General features: G+C 39.4%; 1 protein-coding gene and 1 pseudogene across 9 annotated transcripts in view; one reads left to right on the plus strand and one right to left on the minus strand.

The window, feature by feature from the left end:
* GRIA4 (glutamate ionotropic receptor AMPA type subunit 4) overlaps positions 1-22,560 on the plus strand; it is a 386,269-nt gene that overhangs the window by 269,895 nt on the left and 93,814 nt on the right. For all 9 annotated transcript variants that reach the window (XR_011647617.1, XM_004453286.3, XM_004453287.3 and 6 more), the window contains one exon: positions 14,520-14,704. Coding sequence is in view for 8 of the 9 variants with exons in the window: in XM_004453286.3 (XP_004453343.1) it covers positions 14,520-14,704 (185 nt within the window). In the remaining variant the exon portion in view is untranslated. The remainder of the gene's footprint in view (positions 1-14,519; positions 14,705-22,560) is intronic.
* Positions 463-7,564, minus strand: LOC139437708 (ribosome biogenesis protein NSA2 homolog pseudogene; annotated as a pseudogene).

The following is a 22,560-nucleotide window of genomic DNA, read 5'->3' on the forward strand; positions in this document are numbered from 1 at the left end:
ATTTGTGTACTCGTTTATTGTCTGCTTCAGGCACTGGGGAGTAAGTTTCATGAAGACAGGCCCATTATACTCTTTATTTCTCTATCTGTAGCTTCTAGGTGTATGGCACATAGACCCTCAAAAAATATTCATTGAATGAAGCATGAAAGATTGAATATGAAGGTACCTGTACAGACACAAAAGACCTTAAACGAGATATATAGGGGAAAATATTAAGATAAATAATATCCAAATACAGAATTCAAGAATGAGTCAGATTTCCCTATTTGTTTTTTGTTGTTGTTTTGGTTTTTTTTGTAAAACTGGGCCATTTTAATTTTTTGTTTGTTTTTTATAGCGCAGTGGTGTTCTTGGTGATTGCAGCTATGTAAGGCTGCTTGGTAGTATTCAGAAACATTCCAGTGATGGTGGGTTTCCTGATTGGTGTGTAGTCTTCAGCAGGTCCAGTGTGTGAAACTGCCATCACAGCAGTAAGACTGCATTTATGCCTTCATCATTTTCAGGATTATTGGTAACCTGGGCATATTTCCCCTAAATAACCTTCCTTGCGTCCTGGTGTCACAAGGCCCAGCTCGCTGACATTCAGTTCAAAGACGGTTCTTTTGGTAATAACACCCAAGGTTGATTCTCGTGGAGATGGAGGGTTCTTTACTGCAGGGACTGGCACGTGGCCTTCAGTTCAGGATGTGTTACCTGAGCCTTCTTGAAACGTATAAGCCCACTGGCCTAACAAATCTTTCTTATTTCAGTGGTTCTCATGGACAGCCATCTCCAGCTGAGCAGACTTTAGTAATCCTCTGCCATGCTTTTTTCTTTCTCTTTCCTGTTCAACCAATGTTTAGTACTTGTTTCTCTCTGGGAACAAACTGTGCAGGGGGACTTCCCATTTTCCCACTTTCTCTTTTCTTTTTTTTTTTTTTTCTTTTTTGCATCATATTGGAAAGTCTGTAACTGGGCTCTGTCCCTCTCTGATCAGCAGACAGGCAGGTACTGTGCCCTGTTCTCTTGTTTGGAGTTTCTCTCTTCATGCATTTTATGGTCCTTTTCATTTGTATTTTCTCAGTGTGACACTGTTTATGGTAGAGCTTAGTCTTTAGGCTAGTCCTTTTTTTTCCCCCTTCTTTGAATGTTCAGGAGGCTCTCAACTTTCTCTTTTTCTCATGGTAATCCAAACGAAAGCCACAGTACCTATGGGATAACTCAGTGCATTGATTCAGATGGCCAGGCACAGCCGCTGGGCCCAAAAAATCTGTTAATTTTCAGGTTGTAGAGACCCACGCAACTCACAACAGGAAAGGGCCCTCCCTGTTTGTTTTTGACGGTGGTGGGGAATACTGAGTTCTATTTTTATGTTTCTCCTTGAGTTTTTGGAGTGCACTCTCGCTTATCAAGAGTCCATGAGGCACTTCCTTCAAAATGGAAAACAGAAATCTAAGTTTGCTGGGTCATGGGTATTGAAGCTATTTAGTAACAGCTATAGAACAAATTATTATAACTAATGAAATCCTGTATTAATCATCTTAATTATGTAAAACTCAAAAATGGATGATTAAGGAATTCAAATGACTCGCCTCAACCATATTCTTGAAACAAGAAACACAACTTCTGCAGTTGAAAGTAACCAAGTCTACCATGAGCCCATCATATGTCAACTGACATGCTGTTCGAGAAATCATTCTTGATTTAGATGATCACCTCAGTGTCATTTCCCCACTAAAGAATTTTTTAGTAATAAGTAAGCATATGTACTCTCTCCAACAGTCACTGACATTAGTTTACAATTACTTCTTGGAATTGAGCTAGCCTCAGTGGGATATAGAAATTAGCCTAATCATATGGTGACGGCTTACTTCATCCTGTGTTTGTTCCTGCTAGGAACAAAAATTGCCTTGGTAATTGTATGCAAATCCTTTCACCAGAATCATCACAAGAAAATTATGTACTGCTACTCCTTTTCTAAAGGAAAAACAAAAGTAACATTTTAAAATATCACTTTCAAATCAAGTAAAATAAATGGTTTTGGCTTTGTGTATAAAAGCCAGATACAAATTGATATTATTTACAGTATACAGCTTGGCATGTAAATATAACAAACTGATATTTAATGTGTTGTGTAACACTTCTGTGTGTTTTGTTGCTAGTGATTGCTTTCACGCTTTCATGATTAATTAATGAGATCTATTGGACTCAAACTTCAACATAGGGCAGAATAAATTAATTGGTCTTTTAAGAACCAGAATACTATGTAAAGTCTTGGTTATTTTGCATCTTCCTTCAACCAGTGAGTCAGCCTTTCAGGGTTAGCTAAGTGTTTGTGAACAAAAAGTATTTCTCATTTGATCATTTAGGATGGAATTCTTTCTAAATTAGATTTCATACTTTCCTTAATTCTGAGTTTTTGAAGTTTATTTTAGCCCTTTTTAATGACACAGGATGGTTGCCATGAATTTTGATAATGAAAACTGCACAATAATATCCAGGGATACTTTAAGGAGCTGCAGGGACATACAGGGCTCTTGGCTCCTGCAGCCTGTGCCCTCAATCTGCCTTGGTTTGGGAGTTTTTGTACATCTACCTACTGCATTCTTCTAGTGCTTAAAAGTATCAATTATGAATTAAGTAGCTTTGAGTGGCACATATGTCAATATTTTCAGGTCCCTCTAATTCCACTGAACATTTTTATCATTAATTCAGAAGCTCCCTCTAGGTTGAACCACAAGACACTGCTATTATTTGACTATTTTTGACCAACAGAAATGACAGTTTCATGTGGGTTCACCTGATATAATGAACAATCTCCTGGCTTTGATAGCATATATGGTGTAACAGTTTGATATGGTTGTGAATTACAAAAATAGATATTGGATTATGTTTGTAATCTGGTCTGTACCTGGGCATGATTAAGTAATGATTAGGGCTTTGATTGGGCTATGTCATTAGGGAGTTGAATCCCCACCCACCAAGGGGTGAGGACTCACAGATAAAAGACACGGCAAAGGACAGAGTCGGGGTTTTTGATGTTGGAGTTTGATGCAGAAGCCTTAAGCTGAATCCCCAGGAAGTAAGCTCACAGAGGAAAGAGAAGCAAGCCCTGGGAAGAGAGGAACCCTGAACCCAGAGAGAAGCAAGACCCTGGAAGGGAGGAACCCAGCAAGCCTGAACCCTCATAGACATCGACAACCATCTTGCACCAACACGTGAAAATAGACTTTGGTGAGGGAAGTAACTTACGGTTTGTGGCCTGGTATCTGTAAGTTCCTACCCCAAATAAATACCCTTTATAAAAACCAACCAATTTCTGGTATTTTGCATCAGCACCCCTTTGACTGACTAATACAGATGGTAGAAGAGAACAGGTGTAGGATTCGAGAAAAACCAGCGATTGGCATTTTCCTTTCTTTACTTTTTTTTTTTTTTAATTAATCTAGATTGGAGAAGTTACTGCTTGACACTTGTATTATTTTAGTAGCCTCCTCTTTGGCCTCCCTTTCTCCTCTTTCTACTCTATTATTTCTGCTATATCAAGCTAATATTACTATAGCAGTTTTATAAACCTGTCTCTTCCTTGTTCAAACCCTCCAGTGGCTTCCAGTTATCAATGGGCTGAAACTAATATTTAGTATTAATACTTAATGGAAATCTTAGTATCTTTTGAGTACCTTTTAGATGCCAGGCACTCTTCAAGGCATGTGAACAAAACAAACTCCTTGTCTTCCTGAGCTTGTATTCTAGTGGGATAAAATGGCAATATACAAGGTAAATGAGTAAAATATCTAGTATGTTAGATGAACGTAGGTGTTAAAGATAAAATCAACTAGACAGGGAATAGGAGGCCTCAGGACAAGGAAAATGATGTTTTAGGTACAATAGCCAAGGTTGGCTGCACAGAAGAGGAACGTTTGAGAAAAGAGCCAGCAGAAACGAAGGCGGGAGCCACACGAGCCCGGGAGAGCTCAGGTTCAGGCGCCCGGGGCAGGAACACGCCTGGAGAGTGAGAGCAATAGATGAGGTCAGAGGCCTTGCAAAGCAGTGTAAAGAAGCAGAAGACAACTCCAAGTCCAAAATGTATTTTCAAGTGCAGTAAATGTATCACACTAATGAAAGAAGTTGTTGATGTGGGAAAACTGGGGGGTGTGGGGAGTGGGGCGTATGGGCATCTGTATTTTTTTAATGTAACATTTTGTGTAATCTATGTATCTTTTTAAAATAAATAAAAAATATATTTTGAAATAAAGATTAAAAAGCAAAAAAAAAAAAAAGAAACAGAAGAATGCACAGGGAATGGACACATAGAACAGATGATAGGGAGAAGAATAAATTTTTTTTAAAAAGCAATTGGGCATAGCGGGTGTAGCTCAGTGGTTGAGCACATGCTTTGCACGTACAAGGTCCTGGGTTCAATCCCCGGTAACTCCTTTAAAAAAAAAAAAAAGGCATTTGGAGGGTTTTTAGAACTATGAATCACATCATCTGACTTGCTGAGAGTGTCATGCTTACCGCTAAGTCACTGGAAAAGGGCAAAGTAGAAAGGAAATCTGGAGGGAGCCTATTAGTAATCCAGGCAAGAGATGACAGTGTTTGGACAGACATGGTAGCAGTAGCTTTAGTGAAAAAGAATCCACTTCTTGATATATTTTGAAGGTAGTGCTGGTAAGCTTTGCTGAACGGTGAGATGTGTTTGTGAGAGGGAGGAATTGATGACGACTCTTCATTTAAAGGCCTTTTACAACACTACCCCAATCTTCCTTTTCAATTTCATGTCATAAGCCCCCTGTATGCGAAAATATAGTGAAAAAGTACTGACTTGAGAATGGAAGACCTGCGTTTCAATTATAGTTCTGCCACTTATTGGGATTAGGATTTGGTATAAATCACATCAACTATCTTTCACTCTTCTTTACCTATAAAATGGGGATACTAATACGTCCTTCACAGACTGATTGTGAGGATCAATTGTATTATAAAATGCAAATAAAGCATAATATAATATACTCTACTCCAGAAACTAATTTATTAGCTATTAATACTCTATTAAAACCATCCCTCCAGCTGCCTGCCTTTGCTTTGTGCTAGATGACGCCTTCCTTTTCCCCATCTCCATTAGTCAAATCCCCCTATCCTTTAGGGACCACGCTAGGGTCTGGGTCACTGAAGGACCCATCCCTTCTCTCAGCTCAACACTTGGCTTCTCCAAAGTGTGTGGCATATCGGATACATTTAACATGCAAAATTTAGGTCTTCAGTATTTTATATGTTTAAAATAAGATAAAGACATTTTTTATATGCCTGTTAATTCACAAGTGTATATTTTAAACCCCTTAAAAGGATGCAATTGTATTTCAGGCTATTTCAACTGTGAATTTTATAGTATGATATAAGAAATAGATAAAATCTGAATTCTGAATTTTATACAGTGTGATATAAAAACAGATAAAATCTCATTTTATGAGCAAAATAATAAAGGTTTATAAATTGTGCTGGACATTTATTCTGACTAGAAAATGAATCTTTACTTATATGAGTTTTAAGTTATGTAGATGTTTTCAAGAATGCCTCACAGGAAAAGAGATTGCCCTCTATTATAAAAGGGTATTGATGACATCCAGGAGTGCTGAGGACATAAACACGAGAGAGAAACTTGAAATGGGATCCAGCATACTTTTTGGGAATCTTCTGAACATACAGATACAGTCTCTAAAAAAAACTGATGACTATAGCAAGAGGAAAAAAAGGCTCCGCAAATCCGTCAGATTTTAACATACTGCTTTGCAAAGGAAATGGCTGCACACTGGGTGGAATGGGGGAAAGTGTAGACTACAATGTAGACCACTGTCCATGTGGTGCAGCAGTGCTCCAAAATGTATTCGCAAGGTGCAGTTTTTTTTTAATCTAGACTGGTGATCCAGAAGTTGTATTACATTTCAATAAATCAGAGACCCAAGTTCCTTCTATCTGAACATTTCATTATGCATAATGTTAACTTTGTGTCCAAGAGCCAGCATTCAAATTCAGGTATCAAGATGAAGGACCAAGTAGGCAAGAATGAAAGCAAACTATATGTCTTTTAAGAAAGGTTTCCTGGGACGCGGACTTGGCCCAGTGGTTAGGGTGTCCGTCTACCACATGGGAGGCCCATGGTTCAAACCCTGGGCCTCCTTGACCCGTGTAGAGCTGGCCCATGTGCAGTGCTGATGCGCGCAAGGAGTGCCCTGCCATGCAGAGGTTTCCCCCGTGTAGGGGAGCCCCACGCGCAAGGAGTGCGCCCCGTAAGGAGAGCTGCCCAGCACGAAAGAAAGTGCAGCCTGCCCAGGAATGGTGCCGCACACACAGAGAGCTGACACAACAAGATGACACAACAGAAAGAAACACAGATTCCCATGCTGCTGACAACAGAAGCGGACAAAGAAGAAGACGCAGCAAATGGACACAGAGAACAGACAACCAGGGTGGGGAGGTAGGGGGGAAGGGGAGAAAAATAAATAAATAAATAAATCTTTAAAAAGAAAGGTTTCCTGAAGCTTCCATACAACCTTTCCACTTATTACCTAGTGGCCAGAACTTACTCACTGGACCATATCTAACTGAAAAAGAAGCAAGAAATTGTATTTATTCTGAGTGTCTGTATGCCCAGGTGAAAATTCTATTGCTTTGGAGGAAGGGGAGAATTGATAATAGAGAACAACTTACAGACTCTACTACAATGCTTTAACTTTATAAAATTTAAAAGATCAAAGTCCCTTGCAAGGTGTCATCTGAATTAACTATGAACCCTGGAATGTAGGGATCAGGATATAATAAATGTGATTGTAGAAAATAGAGAAATCTAGAACCCATTTTTGAAGGATTTTCTTTGCCTTACTCTTGAATGTTAGTAGAAAAGGGCCAATTCAAGACCTTCCATCTTATCACAGGTTTACAATCACATGTACATCAGGCTGTGAAAGTTGGAAAATATTTGCCTATTTTCACTATGCCCCCTTGAACCTTAGCATATAGAAATGAATATTAACCATGCTACCATCTTGGTTACTCCTTCTGTAAGGTGAAAAACTGGGGTACAAGACTGTGGCCTTTGACTACATTGTTTTAGTAACTAAGCTGCTTGGAAAGAGATCAAAGTAAGTTAAATTAAACTTAAGTCTACAATACAGTTCCAACATGATAGCATTAAATCCAGGCAGGATTACAGAACCTTATTCTTCTCTGTGACTGAAGTTAATACACAACATGAAATAGATTTCCAGACACACCATTCTCTTCACATGAGCTTATTTTGGGTAATTGTGCTAGACCAGAGAAATTGGTGGTGTAGAAGCTGGAACCTGCATAGCAGTTTAAAAAAGTATTGAAGGAGGGTGGCTGTAGCGCAAGTGGTTGAGCATCTGCTTCCCATGCCTGAGGTCCTGGGTTCAATCCCCAGTACCTGCTTAGAAAACAAAAACAAAACAAGAAAACTCTTGAGGAAATAATAAGATGCTGCTGTCTCCCTCTTGTCATTTCATTTCGGGCTCCAACAACTCCCTCACTTCCCCAGTGGTACCTACCTGTCCTCTCCCAAAACCATTTCTCATGACCTAGATGTTTCTCTAGCCCAGCGGTTCTTAACCTTTTTTTGTTCCATGGACCCCTTTGCCAGCCAGGTGAAAACCACAGACCCCTTCTCAGAATGTAGAAGCAGATAGTTTTATGCCACTCAACATTGGCATGTCCTTAAAAAAATTTTAGGATTATTCAAAATTATGTTTTACAACATTCCCATAATTTCAATACTTGATAACCTAACACAGTTCAACATCTGTTCACAGTGGTCATTTTTGGCAAACATTTAGAAATTCAGATTTTCCCACAGATCATAAAACAATCTCCACCATCCTTACTAGCCTTTTTGCAGGCAGTAATCCACTGTGCTCGGAACACGCTACATCAAAATAAAAATCACACTAAGTCCGCACTACATTGCATATTATTTAATAGATATGGCACACCTGTACCAACACATCCCCACAAGAATAATGTTGTTTTTTTTTAAATTTTCAATTCAAGCCCGCAGACCCCCTGAAATCTTTCTACAGACACCTTGGGGTTCCTTGGGCCCCTACTTAAGAGCCCCTGCTCTAGACCATATTCACCAAAATGACTGGCCTTTCCTCCCATTACTTCTTTGCCCTAATTACATGCCCTGATAATTTCTGCTTTCTCCTCTCTTGCCTTTTCTCCTCATTTTCTCATCCCCGCCCCCCAAAAATAAGATTTCTACATCCAGCATTCCATTGACCCTCTCATGATGAGTTCACCCATGACCTATTAATTGAAAAAAACTGGAAATTTTCAGTCCTTACCCAAGTAAAATTTTTATGGCATATCTATAACTCCTTCCTTTATGAAATTACTTCTACCGTAGCATAAATTTCTCCTGCTTCTCTTCTTGCCCCTCAGTGTACACATAGTTGAGTCAAATAACTCTTGCAAAAGAGAACACCAAATAAATAAGCCTCACTTATGTTGTTAGAAGCTGCATTGCTGAGGTCATTCAAAATAGGTAATTCTCCTTAAATGATATAAAAAATGTTGATGAATAAGGATGCAGTATTTAAGGCCACTTACCTCACTATGATTCTATTTAGTATAATTAACAATATGTCTTTATGTGATCTAATAATATTTTTGAAAATATTTTGTGATTGTTAGTGTTCTTTAATAATTACAAAGTGCCATTACTAGGAAGAGGACTTGGCCCAAGGGATGGGGCATCCGCCTACCACAGGGAGGTCCACGGTTCAAACCCCAAGGCCTCCTTGGCCCGTGTGGAGCTGGCCCATGCTCAGTGCTGATGTGCACAGGGGGTGCCCTGCCATGCAGGGGTGGCCCCCGTGTGGGGGAGCCCCATGCACGTGGAGAGTGTGCCCCGTGGGGAGAGCCACCTACCGTGGGGGAAGGTGCAGCCTGCCCAGGAATGGTGCCACACACACGGAGAGCTGACACAACAAGATGACACAACAAAAAAGAACACAGATTCTCAGTGCCACTGATAGGGATAGAAACGGTCACAGAGGAACACACAGCAAATGCATGCAGAGAGCAGACAAGTGGGGCAGGGGGAAGGGGCGATAAATAAATAAATGTCATTACTTAGTGAAATTCAATACTGTGATTATGTTCACTGTATTCTCTCACTACTATAATAAAAACTGTTTGCAGTTGTTTGTATAATGATTAGTTACATAACTATCAGTTTTGCTGGATGATAAAATGAGCAGAATCATGTCTTTGTTCATATCAAGACATATGTATCTGTACCTTCAAGAATCTTGAATATAGTTGGTTTACATTAAATTATATTGAATTTAAATGTTAGCTTTTTAGAATAAGTTGGAAAATCTTTGCTATTTTCACCATGAACTTTGAACTGTGGCATAAATAGATGCTGTACTTACAGCTGCAGATAATTTTAATCAATCTACAATGTTGGTAGAAGCAAAACTTTAAAAATCCTATAAAGCAGTGAATTTCTCATTAATCATGAGAGATTCACCCAAAACTGCATTGACTTTTTGGCCAACAATATTGTATTATAGATATTCTAATAACTACAAGATAAAAATCACAGGCAAATATAGAAATAGTGTGACTTGACATGGAGTTGTCTAGTTTATATAATAGCTAGGTAACATAATCATAGATTCAAAAAGAGTATTTTCTCCTTGATAAAATATACTCCCTACTACCTTGGCAAATAAATAAGTCACACACATTTGAGTAGCAGTGACTAATAAGAGAGCTTTTAAAATTTAACACAGCTTGTAAAAGAATTCAGGTTTTCAGCAAGGCCCTGAAACTGTACCTGCTTGTTTGTCCTTCCCACTGCTTTGAAAAGATATCATTTATTTCTTACTATGATTAATGATTTTTTTTTAGGTGACCACCCTCATTTGTCATTTAACAAGATTGTGTCCTAGGGTTTCATCTTATTTCAATTCTGTTATTTGTAAATCTGAAAAATCAGATAATGAGCTGTAGGATTAAAATTATAACTTTGTTTTTTTAGAGTGAATCTTCCACTATCTGCGTATAGTTGGGACCATACGTATATTTCATCAGAAGTTGTATGGGCCTGCATTTTGTGAAAGTCTTATGGGCAGGAAAAGAGCAACATCGATGCCTAGTGCTGACATGAGGCCAAAATTTATCATTTTTACAACACTCATCCAAACAAAAAATCTTTGAATTATTTTGGTATGACTATCAATAAAAAGAGAGAAAGGAAAAGTCAAAGCTCAACTGGTATTCTTTTTAAAACATTTATTTCAAGTCAAAGAAAATAGTCAGAGGTGTCAAAAAAAAAAAAAAAGAATAAAAGGAACATTGCCTCAGTACTATCAGAAAGCAAATCCCAGTAAAAGAATAAATGAGGCTTGACCGTGGATGTTAAGAGAGGACTCATACCATCATGTTATAGATGCACTGACTAGAAAACAAGTAAAAGAGGACTAGATCTGGGGGAAGGAAATCTAGGTAAGATTTGAAAAGATAATTACAGGCATGCATTGCAAAAGGAAAGACTAAATGGAGCAATAGATATACCAGAGTAATTATATAGTCATTAACATGCCCTCTTCCGCTTTGGGGATTTTTTTTTTTTTTTTTTTTGGTTTAGATAAAAATGAATCCTGACTGCCACAATATTTCTTTTGGCAGGATACCAGGTAATTTATATTTCAAATATGATCTCATCATCAGTTCCATCTGTTGATATTTACTGGGCATCACTGATGTTTGAAACCCAGACATGTTGAGGACATACCAAAAAATCAAAATCCCTGAATTTCAGAGACTCACATACCAGTCAAAAACAAACAAAAAACACAACTGACTGAGTGGGCTCTTATCTTTCAAGGACTGTGTCTAAATCTTGACTTTTAACCCACCCAGTTTCCCACGCAAAATCCAGGAACCAAGAGCGGGGGTATGGGCAGATCCTAGGGACGAGCTCAAGTAAGTGCTGAGCTTCCTAAAGAGGCCTGGAGTATTTCATTTATGCTAAGCTGCAAGGTGACACATAACGAGTTAATGGGCTCTGAGACTAATTTATCCTTTTTTTTTTTAAAGATTTATTTATTTTATTTCTCCACCACCACCCCCCTCCCCGCCCCAGTTGTCTGTTCTCTGTGTCTATCTACTGCACCTTCTTCTTTGTCCACTTCTGTTGTTGTCAGCAGCACGAAATCTGTGTCTCTTTTTGTTGCATCATCTTGTTGTGTCATGTTGTGTCAGCTCTCCATGTGTGCAGCACCATTCCTTGGCGGACTGCACTTTCTTCCGTGCTGGGCGGCTTTCCTCAAGGGTAACACTCCTTGAGCGTGAGGCTCCCCTACACAGAGACACCCCTGCACAGCACGGCACTCCTTGCGCTCATCAGCACTGCGCATGGGCCAGCTTCACATGGGTCAAGGAGGCCCGGGGTTTGAACCACTTACCTCCCATGTGGTAGACAGATGCCCCAACCACTGGGCCAAGTCTACTTCCCTAATTTATCCTTAGTCTTAGGACTGTTTATAGCCACAAAGAACCTTCATCACTTGTTTTCTCACAATCCAATTGAAAACAGAGAAATGGAGAAAGCAGGGAGATTTCAAGACAGTATTGGCTAGAAACACGTTCCCCAAGCTGGAAGCACGAGGTTTACCCTCCTTCTGTAGTCCAGGTAAGCCCTGGGACCACATGGCTTCCCTGCCAGGCTGAGCAATCTGGACTGAGGGCAGGGTGGAGCGTGGACCGTCCTTTAAGGCACTCTGTGTCCAGCACAAAGCACTTGCCCCTCAGCAATCTTGAATACTCCTTCTGACCCCGTAAGACCCAGGGCAAGTTGTTTCTCTGGTATTTTTTCTTGACCCACCCAAGCAGGTTTAACCAAGACTTTACTGCTGTTAATATACTTTTAAAAACTAAGTTGCATTTATTGGTTTGAGGTGCTTTTGCCTCAAACCAGATGAGATTGAGCATTCAGTGCCTCACCTTGTACCTGGCAACTGAAATACCTTTTTTTCATATTAACTGGCAAAATCCAGGGATTGCCGTGAGCCCTGACCCAGGTTGGAGGTGGGGGCTTAGATTGGGAGCCAATAGGAGCATATGAGCAAAAGGTCCATAAGGGTCTTAACGTGGTTAATGGGAAATTTTAGGGTGTATGTATGTTACTAGAATAATTTTAAAAGTCCATATAATTGTACAGCACAGTGAGCCCCATTGCAGATGGTGGACTATAGTTAATAGTGCAGTTATAAAAATGTTCCTTCATGAATTGGAACAAATGCACCACACCAAGGCAAGTTGTTAATAAAAGGGTGGTATACAGAGGAGAAAAGATCCACATGGGTAGTCAAGGAAGGCTACGGAGCAAACATCTGTCCACAGCATCTGAATCTAGATTGTCTTGATGCACACAATAAGGATGGGAAGAATCATGCTCTCTCACCTTTCTGCTTTGGGGTGTGTCTAATCCTCTGTTTTAAATGCATTTTTATACTTCCTTCACAAGCCAGTGTGGGCTATGATGTGGACCATTGACCATGAGGTGCAGCAGTGCTCAGAGATGTATTCACCAAATGCAATGAATGTCTCATGATGATTGAGGAGGTTGTTGTTATGGGGGAAGGAGTGGGGTGAGGGGGGTGGGGGGTATATAGGGACCTCATTTTTTTTTAATGTAACATTAAAAAAATAAAGACAAAAAAATTGAAAATTAAAAAGAAGGTTGTAAAAAAAAAAAAAGAAAAAAGACTCAGTTCAGATGTTGGCTTATTCCAAGCATATTCCCTGAAACTCTCCCCATTGTGTGTCCACAGCATCTGTGATTGCCTCTGTGTTAGTACCCATCTGTTCATTCCACCCCTTCCTTGACCTTGTGAGAGAGCAAGGGTTGCCCCTCATTGATTTGTTTTTTAAGATTTTATTTATTTATTTCTCTCCCCTCCTCCCCCAACCCCAGTTGTCTGTTCTCTGTGTCTATTTGCTGCCTCTTCTTTGTCCGCTTCTGTTGTCAGCAGCACGAGAATCTGTGTTTCCTTTTTTTGTTGCATCATCTTGTTGTGTCAGCTCTCCGTGTGTGCAGCACCATTCCTGGGCAGGCTGCACTTTCATTCATGCTGGGCGGCTCTCCTTGTGGGGCGCACTCCTTGCGCGTGGGGCTCCCTACGCAGGGAACACCCCTGTGTGGCAGTGTACTCCTTGCGCGCATCAGCACTGTGCCTGGGCCAGCTCCACACGGGTCAAGGAGGCCCAGGGTTTGAACCGCGGACCTCCGATATGGTAGACGGCCGCCCTAATCACTGGGCCAAGTACGCCGCCCTCATAGATTTCTTTGTTCCCATCATCCAAACCAGTGTCAGCTCAGTAAACGATTTTTGAATTAATATTTTAATGATGTACTATTATGCTTATTATTACAGGATTCCCACTCAAGGAATATATCCACAATATTCATTAGAGATCAGATTCATATTTTTATTTAGATACCTGGCTATCTTTCTCATCTTCAACAATAAACGCAAGAGAAAAAACATCTAAATTAAATGTGAAGTACATAAGACTATATAAATTTCACCTATTCCTATTATTGAAAATGCTCTGAAATTTCCTTTGTAACCAGGTTGCAAAGATACATTTTAGAATTGTAATCTGCTATAAACATTCAGAAGTTGCTTTCATACTTTATGATCACAGAATCTAAACTATATGTTCCTTAAAGGAACCACTTTTTATTCCTGCATGTACCTCCATGTCCCACCTGAATGTTTCCCAGTGTTTGAATCTCAATTTTCCCTTCCAGGTTTCGGTGTTCCACCAGATCTGTGTCCTGTGCAATGTAGGGAAGCACCCAAATCCTGATCCTAGTGGTCATTAACTCACCCCCACTTCACGCCGTTCCCCTCCCCAACTGTGAAGAATTAAGCAATATCTTCTCCATATACATCTGCCCACATCCAAATGGGACTCTGAAAATAATGCGGCTTCAATAAATACTGAGTTACTGTTTGTTTCTTTTGCGTCTTCTTGTTCATAATTAGACTCAAAAATGTTGTAGCTGCCTTGCTACGGGGAGAGTCAAGGGTTCAAAAGGAATTTGGTCTAGTGAGTAAAATAACAGAAAGGTTTTATGAAACTGTTATTGACAACAGGTGGTGCTGGATTTGATTTTTGGTTTATCACATCAAAAATGCATTGAAAGCAATGCAATATTTCAAGTAGAGACATTTTGAGGTTACATAAGATGTGGTTTGCTACTACATCCAATCAGTATTTTAAGGGATTTTGTTGTCCTGAGTGGGGGGGAGAGAGGAGGAAGCAAAAACAAATGAGTCAATGAGTCAGAAATGATCACTAAGATTTTTAAATTTCTAAGCATTCCATGTAAATGTTCGAACATAAAAAGTTAATGTAGAGTCAGTGCATTAATAAGTGATTAAAGGATAGTAAAAGCATGTTTTTAGTAATCCTTCTGGGGTTTTCTTTTCCCCCAATAGGATATTCAATACTTCAAGCTATTATGGAAAAAGCGGGCCAAAATGGTTGGCATGTCAGTGCCATATGTGTGGAAAACTTTAATGATGTCAGCTATAGGCAACTCCTAGAAGAACTTGACAGAAGACAAGAGAAGAAATTTGTAATAGACTGTGAGATCGAGAGGCTTCAAAACATATTAGAACAGGTAAGTTTTATATATATTTTATATAACCTAGACCTTCTGTAGAAAAGGTAGCATTTGATTTACTTGTCCCCATCAATATTTTCTCCCAGCGTTTCCATGGAGTGTGGGTTTTGGCAGTTTCCATTCCGTGACTCAACTCCAGGGCCAAATCATAATCCTTTATCACCAAAAGCCATTTTGATTCTTAGGTCTCGGTGTGGTTAGAAGCACTATTTCTCACACTTTTTAAGACGTGCAATAGAAGTTCCCTTTGTGAATCAGCAAAATCCCCTTGGCCTCTTAATTTCAGAAACACTAATTTTGAAGACCAATGCCATCTAAAATGGTATTTTGACGTTTTTAAATTTTGCATGTGCATGTGCTTTTTAAAAAACCTTTAGGGATAGCACTAGGAGAAATAGCAGCATGAATTAGTAAAGCGATGAAATAAAGTGAGATGTTATATGTAACATATTGTTTGCTAGATATGGTACATAAGTACATTACTACACAATGACGATAGTTTTCAACTCATCACAAATAAAGAATATTTGAATAAAGCCTTCAGTAAGGTTTTGATTTGATTAAGCAAGCAAGAAATGAAAACTGAGCTTTGTCATTGTGTTAAATAATAGGAAAATATTGTCAAATAGTAGGTAACATTTGCCTTCCCCCTAACTGCACATCACGAGGAAACTTTGAAAGGCTGTGTTTGGCCAAAATTGCAGTGAATGAATGCCATCTAGTGGTTCTAGTAATGCTTGCTCATCTTCACCTACAATATGTTAGGTTTGCTAGACAATGTAGTAGCATGATTTTCATTGGTTAGTTTGTAGGGTTATATGTTTGTTACAGTTTATCTGTATAGTTATATTATTTGATTTGCAATCTTTATCATTTTAGATGTTTGTTTATAAGAATAACTTTAATACTCAACTTACAAAAATCAAAACCAAAATCTGTATCAGAGATTCTTCATTGAATATCTAAGGGCACTGAACAATGTCTTAAGTTTCCTTTCTCAACTGCATTAACATTTGTAAAAGTTGAAAGTAAAAAGCATGTTTTGTTTCTTTTGAAATTCTGGTGAAGCCAGATTATACTGTAAGAGGCAATGACAGTGTATTTACCTTCTGTTTTCCCTATCGAAGAAGAAAAAAGAATCAATTGACTAAAGAAACATGAATATATTATATTTGGAAATATTAATTATAAGCTTGTAAATAACTCAGGTTTACTCTTTTTTTAATCAGTTTTATTCATACACTGTACAATCCAAAGTATGTAATCAAAGGCTCTCAGTTTAATCACACTCAATTTTAGAAACCCCATACACTTTATATCCCCTATTGTTGACACTTAGCATTGTGTGTTACCTTTGTTACAATATATGAAAGAATATTAAAATATTACTGTAAACTATAATCCCTAGTATGCATTAGGTGTATTAACTACCCCATTAGCACATTATAATAGTGACATACATTTGTTCTGTTCATGGAAGAACATTCTTGTATTTATGCTATTCACCACTCAGGTTTATTCTTGAGGGAGTTTAACCCGTAAAGTTTGTAGCTATTCAAGATATTTGTTTTGTTTTTTTTTCTTAAATGGGGATTTATGGAATCCAAGAAAAAAAAATTTTTTTCTTTTACTTTCTTAAGCAAGACAGTGACTTTAGCTCAAACTCCCATTCTCCTCTCCTCCTTGTCCCCCTCTCACACCACTCCTGTGTTGAAGATTTGAGTTTGTTTGACCTCAACAACTGAGGCTTTGTAAATAATTCCCCAAGAATCCCACAGAGCAGCCAATTCTAAGAGTTGCCTGGATTGCCAAGTTCCTGTCGGGGTGTGAGTAAGGCTCAGAGAGACCCTCCACTTAGCACCTGTGCTTAAAAGACCGACTTTGGAGAAGGCAATTGAGTGCCTACAGCACACTGACCCCATTTCAGATGGTTCTAAGAAGAAAATCAGAGTACCCAGGTGCTTTAGTTAAAACCTTTGACTAAGCCTTAAATAAGCTCTTGCTAAGAGGACTGGACATCTTTATTATTTTTGGTTTTTTGTTTGGCATTTCAAAGTAAGAAAACATTGAGTGTTGACCTTTTCTATTCTTGCTGATTTCTAAGAGGTTTTTTTTCTATCATGACTGCATGGTGGTAATGAGAATAGTAATAGACCTTTGTCCCTTTAAGACGCCTCTCAGGTGTGAATCATAAATTCTAACAGTCAACTATAATATATTGTGAAAAATAATGTTTTCTTAATTATCTTATAAAATACCCCCACCCAAGAAAAGCTCATTCCTGATTCTGAACATGATTATTTTTACTATATTTTCATTCCTTGCAGCTTGAGGCAAAATCATTTTTAGTGTTTCTCAGTTTTTCTCTAGACTCATCCAAAACCAGGAGCTAATCCACATTTTGTCAGAAACTTGTACATGTATGTACTACTTTGATATCCCTGTGTTTCAACAACTTCTTTCATAAATTTGGATAACAATAGAATATGATTTTGGAGAATCAACCAAATCATGTTTAAAAAGTTAAAAAAAAACTAAACATGAACAGAAAATGCCTTTGAAAAATAGCCCTTTTTCACAAGACGGTAAAATTAATATGGTCACGATAAGGGGATGAGTTAGTGAATTTCTGCAAAGATGGTTACACTTCATATTATGGTGGCATGCTGTCAATAATTACTTTGTAATTATTTTAATCTGTATCAATTTGCAAAAACATAATGGAAATAGCTCACACAATTTTCTCTCAAAATATGTAAATGAACAGCTACGGATAGAGAAGCATTCCATCTTCTGTCCATGTTTTCTGAATTATTTATATGCCATGAACAAATTAGTTCTTATAAATGTATTGCTGTTTTAAATAGCACTTAACCATGTACTCATCCAAACATTTTACAGTGTGTGCTTCAAAAGAAGTATTTGAAAATATAGTTTAAAGTATCTTGCTCTTTCCACCCTGAATTGCGCCATAGAAAAAAATGAAGGAATTTATATAAACATTACCCATTACATTTTTTAAGGCAACAGAAATGAAACTACAAAGTTAGTATATATTCATTTTATTTGTATTAGGATCCAATAAAGCAAATTGTTTTGGTTTTGTTTTTTTTCTTTTTCTCTGTCTCTCTAAATCAATGGCAACTTGATTCATTCATCTGCAGGAAAAAACTTAGATGAGACATTTTAAGCTAAAAATATTTTTAAGTATATGTTGAGTTTGTGATCAATTATTGATAAAGCAAGTCTCAATTTTCACTTAGATTAATATTAAGAATTTAACAAAAATATTATAAAGGCCATTTTGGACACTAGCATGATTCAGCTCACCTAATTTTCTTTGGTGACAATATATCTTGTTCTTATTAAAGCTGGAATCAAATTAACTTTTCATTTCAGAATAAGTGGTATATCGTGGGAGTTTTTATATATATATTTCATTTTCATATATATGCATTAATTTTAAATCCTGAACTAAATTACCTGCAAAGAAACCCTAGAGATGCTATCTAATACATTATCAGTTTGCATTGAAGTACCAGACTTTGATTCATGGATCTTAGCCTAGAAGCAAAAGAGCAACAACTTGATTCTATCTTTTTAGCATCTAGAGTTATTTTAGAAAGATAACATTTAAATCAGACCGTGAATAAAAACCAAGGATCAACAGCTAGGTTTGTGTGTTCCTGTTGTCACTGAAACCCACCTCTCACGGACACCGAGCTCATGCCCTAGAATCGAGGTTTCACAATGGGCAGTGGGGTGGCTTGTACACTCTTCTATTGCTTTTGGTCCTTTGACTTAAATCCCCCAAATTGTGACAGTTCCAAAAAGAGAAAAGTGTTTTCACTTTCTGAGAGATGAATGGGAACTCTTAAATTCCTTATTTTAAAAAGTAAACCGAATCACTTGATCCCTACGATTCTTCTCCTCACTGTAAATAAGGAAGGTTGAACTGAGATGGTCTTGAAAACCCCTGTTCGAGGTAAAAGTCAATAGTGCTATTTCCAGTGAAGCTTTTCTGATGTTGTTTGACCCTGAAGCAATATGTAGTTTTACACATGGGATCTATCTTGTAAAGACACATAAGATGAAACCTCAGTCACGTGGGCCCTTTCTGGTTTTTCATTTATTCCACAAACATTTGTCAAGTACCCACTTTATAGCAGGCACTATGCTCTGCTGAAGGTATAGTAATGTGCAGAAATAGGTACATTTTCTAATCGGTAACTGTCATCCAGTGAACTAGACAATAACCAGAAACTTTTGCTTAAATCTTTCTGAACTATATTCCTTCCTTTAGAAACATAGCAGAGAAGGTGATCAAGAATCTCACACTGCCTCAGGGCGTTTGCTCTGAATCCAGTTCTTACTGAATTGATGATGCTAAAGGCATTAGACAGGGAACTCCAGGGCACTGGCCCAGGCACGGAATGGGTCTGTTTAAGTATTCACCCCCTTTCTCAGGGGAGCTGGTAGGCCTGACTTCACAGGATGAAACTGCCGTTTAACAAGAGGAAGGTGAGAAAGGGCTCTATGCTTGCCTTACGCCTAACTTACACTGTTTTTTTCACACACCCCAAATTTAATTGGCACCGCTTTCCACAGTATTCTCACTTTGACTCCAAGAAAGGGAAACTCAGCATCCCATTAGATGCAATGTGAATTCAGATAACTGGCAAAGCCAGTGACCTTCCCATACTGTTGGCAAATTAATTTTTTAAAAAAACCTAAAAGCCATGCTTAACCTCTCAGAGACTTATTGCTCACCAAAAGAAACCAATAATCCTTCTCCAGGGCAAAGTCATGAGACAGAGAGGCATAGTCCTCACAACCACAAATGCGACCGTTCGCACTTAAATACTTGGTGAAATATGGACGTTTCCCAGTCACTTAAGTCCTAAGCCCAGTGCTCTACTATGGTGCCTGCCTTGTCTAGAAACACTTACGGAAATGTCAGGTCTCAGGCAGGAGTTTTGGCTGCTTGATAAATGTGTGGCAGCTCTGATGAACAGTGTTTATCTAGAACCTGCATTTCCATGGGCTCAATACTCTAAAGCATCAGAAATGGTACTAAATCTAGACTTCCATCTGCACCCACCCCCTCAAAACCCTGACACTGAATAAAGCATCGAAAAAAGCAAAGGGCTTCAAGAGCCCACCCCTGTAGGCAATAACTGATTGAACCGTTAGGAGAAGGAAAGAAGCATTGTAGTTACTGGTCAATATCCACAAGGTCAATGTTTGTACTCCAAAGCCAAAAAAAAATTCTCAGAAACAAATGTATGGGAAGCAGATGTGGCTCAAGCAGTATGGCCTCCGCCTACCATATGGGAGGACCCAGGTTTGATCCCTGGGGCCTCCTGGTGAAAAAAGAAGAAGAGAAGGGAAACAGACTTGACTCAGTGGTTAGGGCATCCTTCTACCAAAAGGGAGGTCTGTGGTTCAAACCCCGGGCCTCCTTGACCCGTGTGGAGCTGGCCATGCGCAGTGCTGATGCGCGCAAGGAGTGCCGTGCCACGCAGGGGTGTCCCCCACCTAGGGAAGCCCCACACGCAAGGAGTGCGCCCCGTAAGGAGAGCCGCCCAGCGTGAAAGAAAGCGCAGCCTGCCCAGGAGTGGTGCCACCCACACGGAGAGCTGACACAACAAGGTGACGCAACAAAAAGAAACACAGATTCCCGTGCCGCTGACAACAACAGAAGCAGACAAAGAAACAAAATGCAGCAAATAGACACAGAGAACAGAAAACCAGGGAGAGGGGAGAGGGGAGAGAAATAAATAAATAAATCTTAAAAAAAAAAAGAAGAAGAAGAAGAGAAAGCCCTCCTATATGGCAAGCCAGTGCCTGTGTGGCAAGCTGAGTGCCTGCTTGGTGAGCCAAGTGCTTACTCAGCGAGCTGAGTGCCCGCATGGTGAGCTGAGTGCCCACCTGAGTGCCAGCATGATGAGTCAGTGCCCATGCAAATGCCCATGTGGCAAGCCGAGTGCCCGTTTGAGTGCCCACATGGCGAGCCAGTGCCTGTGCTATGAGCCAAATGCCTGTGCGAGTGCCCGCATGGCGAGCTGAGTGCCCTCACAGCAAGCCAGTGCCCACATGGTGAGCCAGTGCCTGCATGGCGAGCTGAGTGCCCGCATGGCTAGCCAGCACCCATGTGGTGAGCCAGCACCCGCACAGCAAGCTGAGTGCCTGTGTGGTGGGCCAGTGCCCACGCAAGTGAGTCACGCAGCAAGATGATGACACAAGAAAAGAAAGACGGGAGACAGTCAAGGTGAAGTACAGCAGAGACCAGGAATTGAGGTGGCACAATTGACAGGGAACCTCTCTCCTCATCAGAGGTCCCCAGGATTCAATCCCGGTGAGTCCTAGAGGAGAAAGCTGGGAAGGGACGACAAAAAGAGAAATAGATATAGAAGATCACACAGCAAATGGACGCAGGCAGCAAAAACAGCAGGGCAGGGAAGGAAAAATAAGTAATTCTTTAAAAAATGTATGAGAGACAGAAGAGACAAAAAAGCACAAAGAGAAGAGGTTATGAGAAGGACTGGTCATTACAGGAGAGAGAAGAAAACTGGAGATAATAGGTTTATCTAGAGCAGTTCTACAGCTGACTCTTCATACGTTCACTCAACATCAGTGTGCCGGGCATGGATCCAGCCACAGCAGGTCGTACAAAGATGAGGAAATGTGGTCCCCCCATTGGGAACTTGATGACATGAATAAATAACTACAAGGCAGTTTGATGGATTCAGAAACAGAAGATGAGGTGACTAACTACGTTCAAGGAAGTCAGAAATACCTCACTGACAAAACTGACACTTAGATAGAAGATACAGTGGGTTTTACAGGGCACAGAAGAGGGGTAAGGATATTCCAGACAGAAAACTGCAAAGCCAAGGAGGCTTGAAAGAGCTTGGAAGGTGGAGACCAGTTCTGTGGTAAAGTTTAGGTACAGGGCAAAGGTGGAACCTGGAGTGGGAAAGCAAAGATGAAACTGTGATAGCCTGGAGGTAGCAGGACTGGGGAGAGCTCGGAGTCCTTGGATTCCATCAGTTTGGTCACCTGCCTTCCGAGCAAAATCTCATCTCCATCAGGGCAGGGTCTGTGGTTACTGTCATTTGCCAGAGTTGAGGTGGGGAGTCAGGAAAAGTTGTTGAAGAAATGAATGTATAAAGCAGTTTCCCTTTGCAGACATAGGCAGGAGATTCCGGGGAGAGCTCCTAAGTGCATTTGAAATTCCTGAAGCTAATCCCGCAGTTACTTGGGAAACTTTCTTATCCAGAATATCTTGTCTGCCAAAAATGATGGTAAACTCCTAGAGTTTGTTACTAAAAAGCACAAGAGTTGTATTTCCATATCTTAAAGTAACAGTGAATGAGAGAAACAGGAACAAATCAGGCATCAAAAGAAATTACTACAGCAAAGAACTCCCATCAGCAATTTCCCGCACTGCAGCACTGGCAGAGCTTACTGCTTTCGCTTCCCTATTATAAAGCTGTTTTTCCTTTATTATGAAGTTGCTTTTGCGTATTAAGCTTTGCTCAGTCAGGATCTACAACTAAGTATGAAGAAACTCAACCAACATGGGGTTATGCGAAGAAGGTGAATTTTACTATTTTAATTTTTTTTTAAGTTGCATTGATTTGAAAGTGTAAGTCCCATTATAATGCACTAGCTTGGTTGTTTTCCTAGAAAACAGAAGCACCTTTACAGATCTCAGCCAGACTAGTACGGATGGAATTGGTAAGATATCTAGTGGTCTCTTAGCAACTGTTACCATGGTTGCAGCTATTCTTCATTTTCTTATAAAGTTAAAAAAAAGATAAAATGAAAAGTAAGAAAGCAAAGGATGT

Source organism: Dasypus novemcinctus, chromosome 27 (assembly GCF_030445035.2).
Source record: "Dasypus novemcinctus isolate mDasNov1 chromosome 27, mDasNov1.1.hap2, whole genome shotgun sequence".
Classification (NCBI taxonomy): domain Eukaryota; kingdom Metazoa; phylum Chordata; class Mammalia; order Cingulata; family Dasypodidae; genus Dasypus; species Dasypus novemcinctus.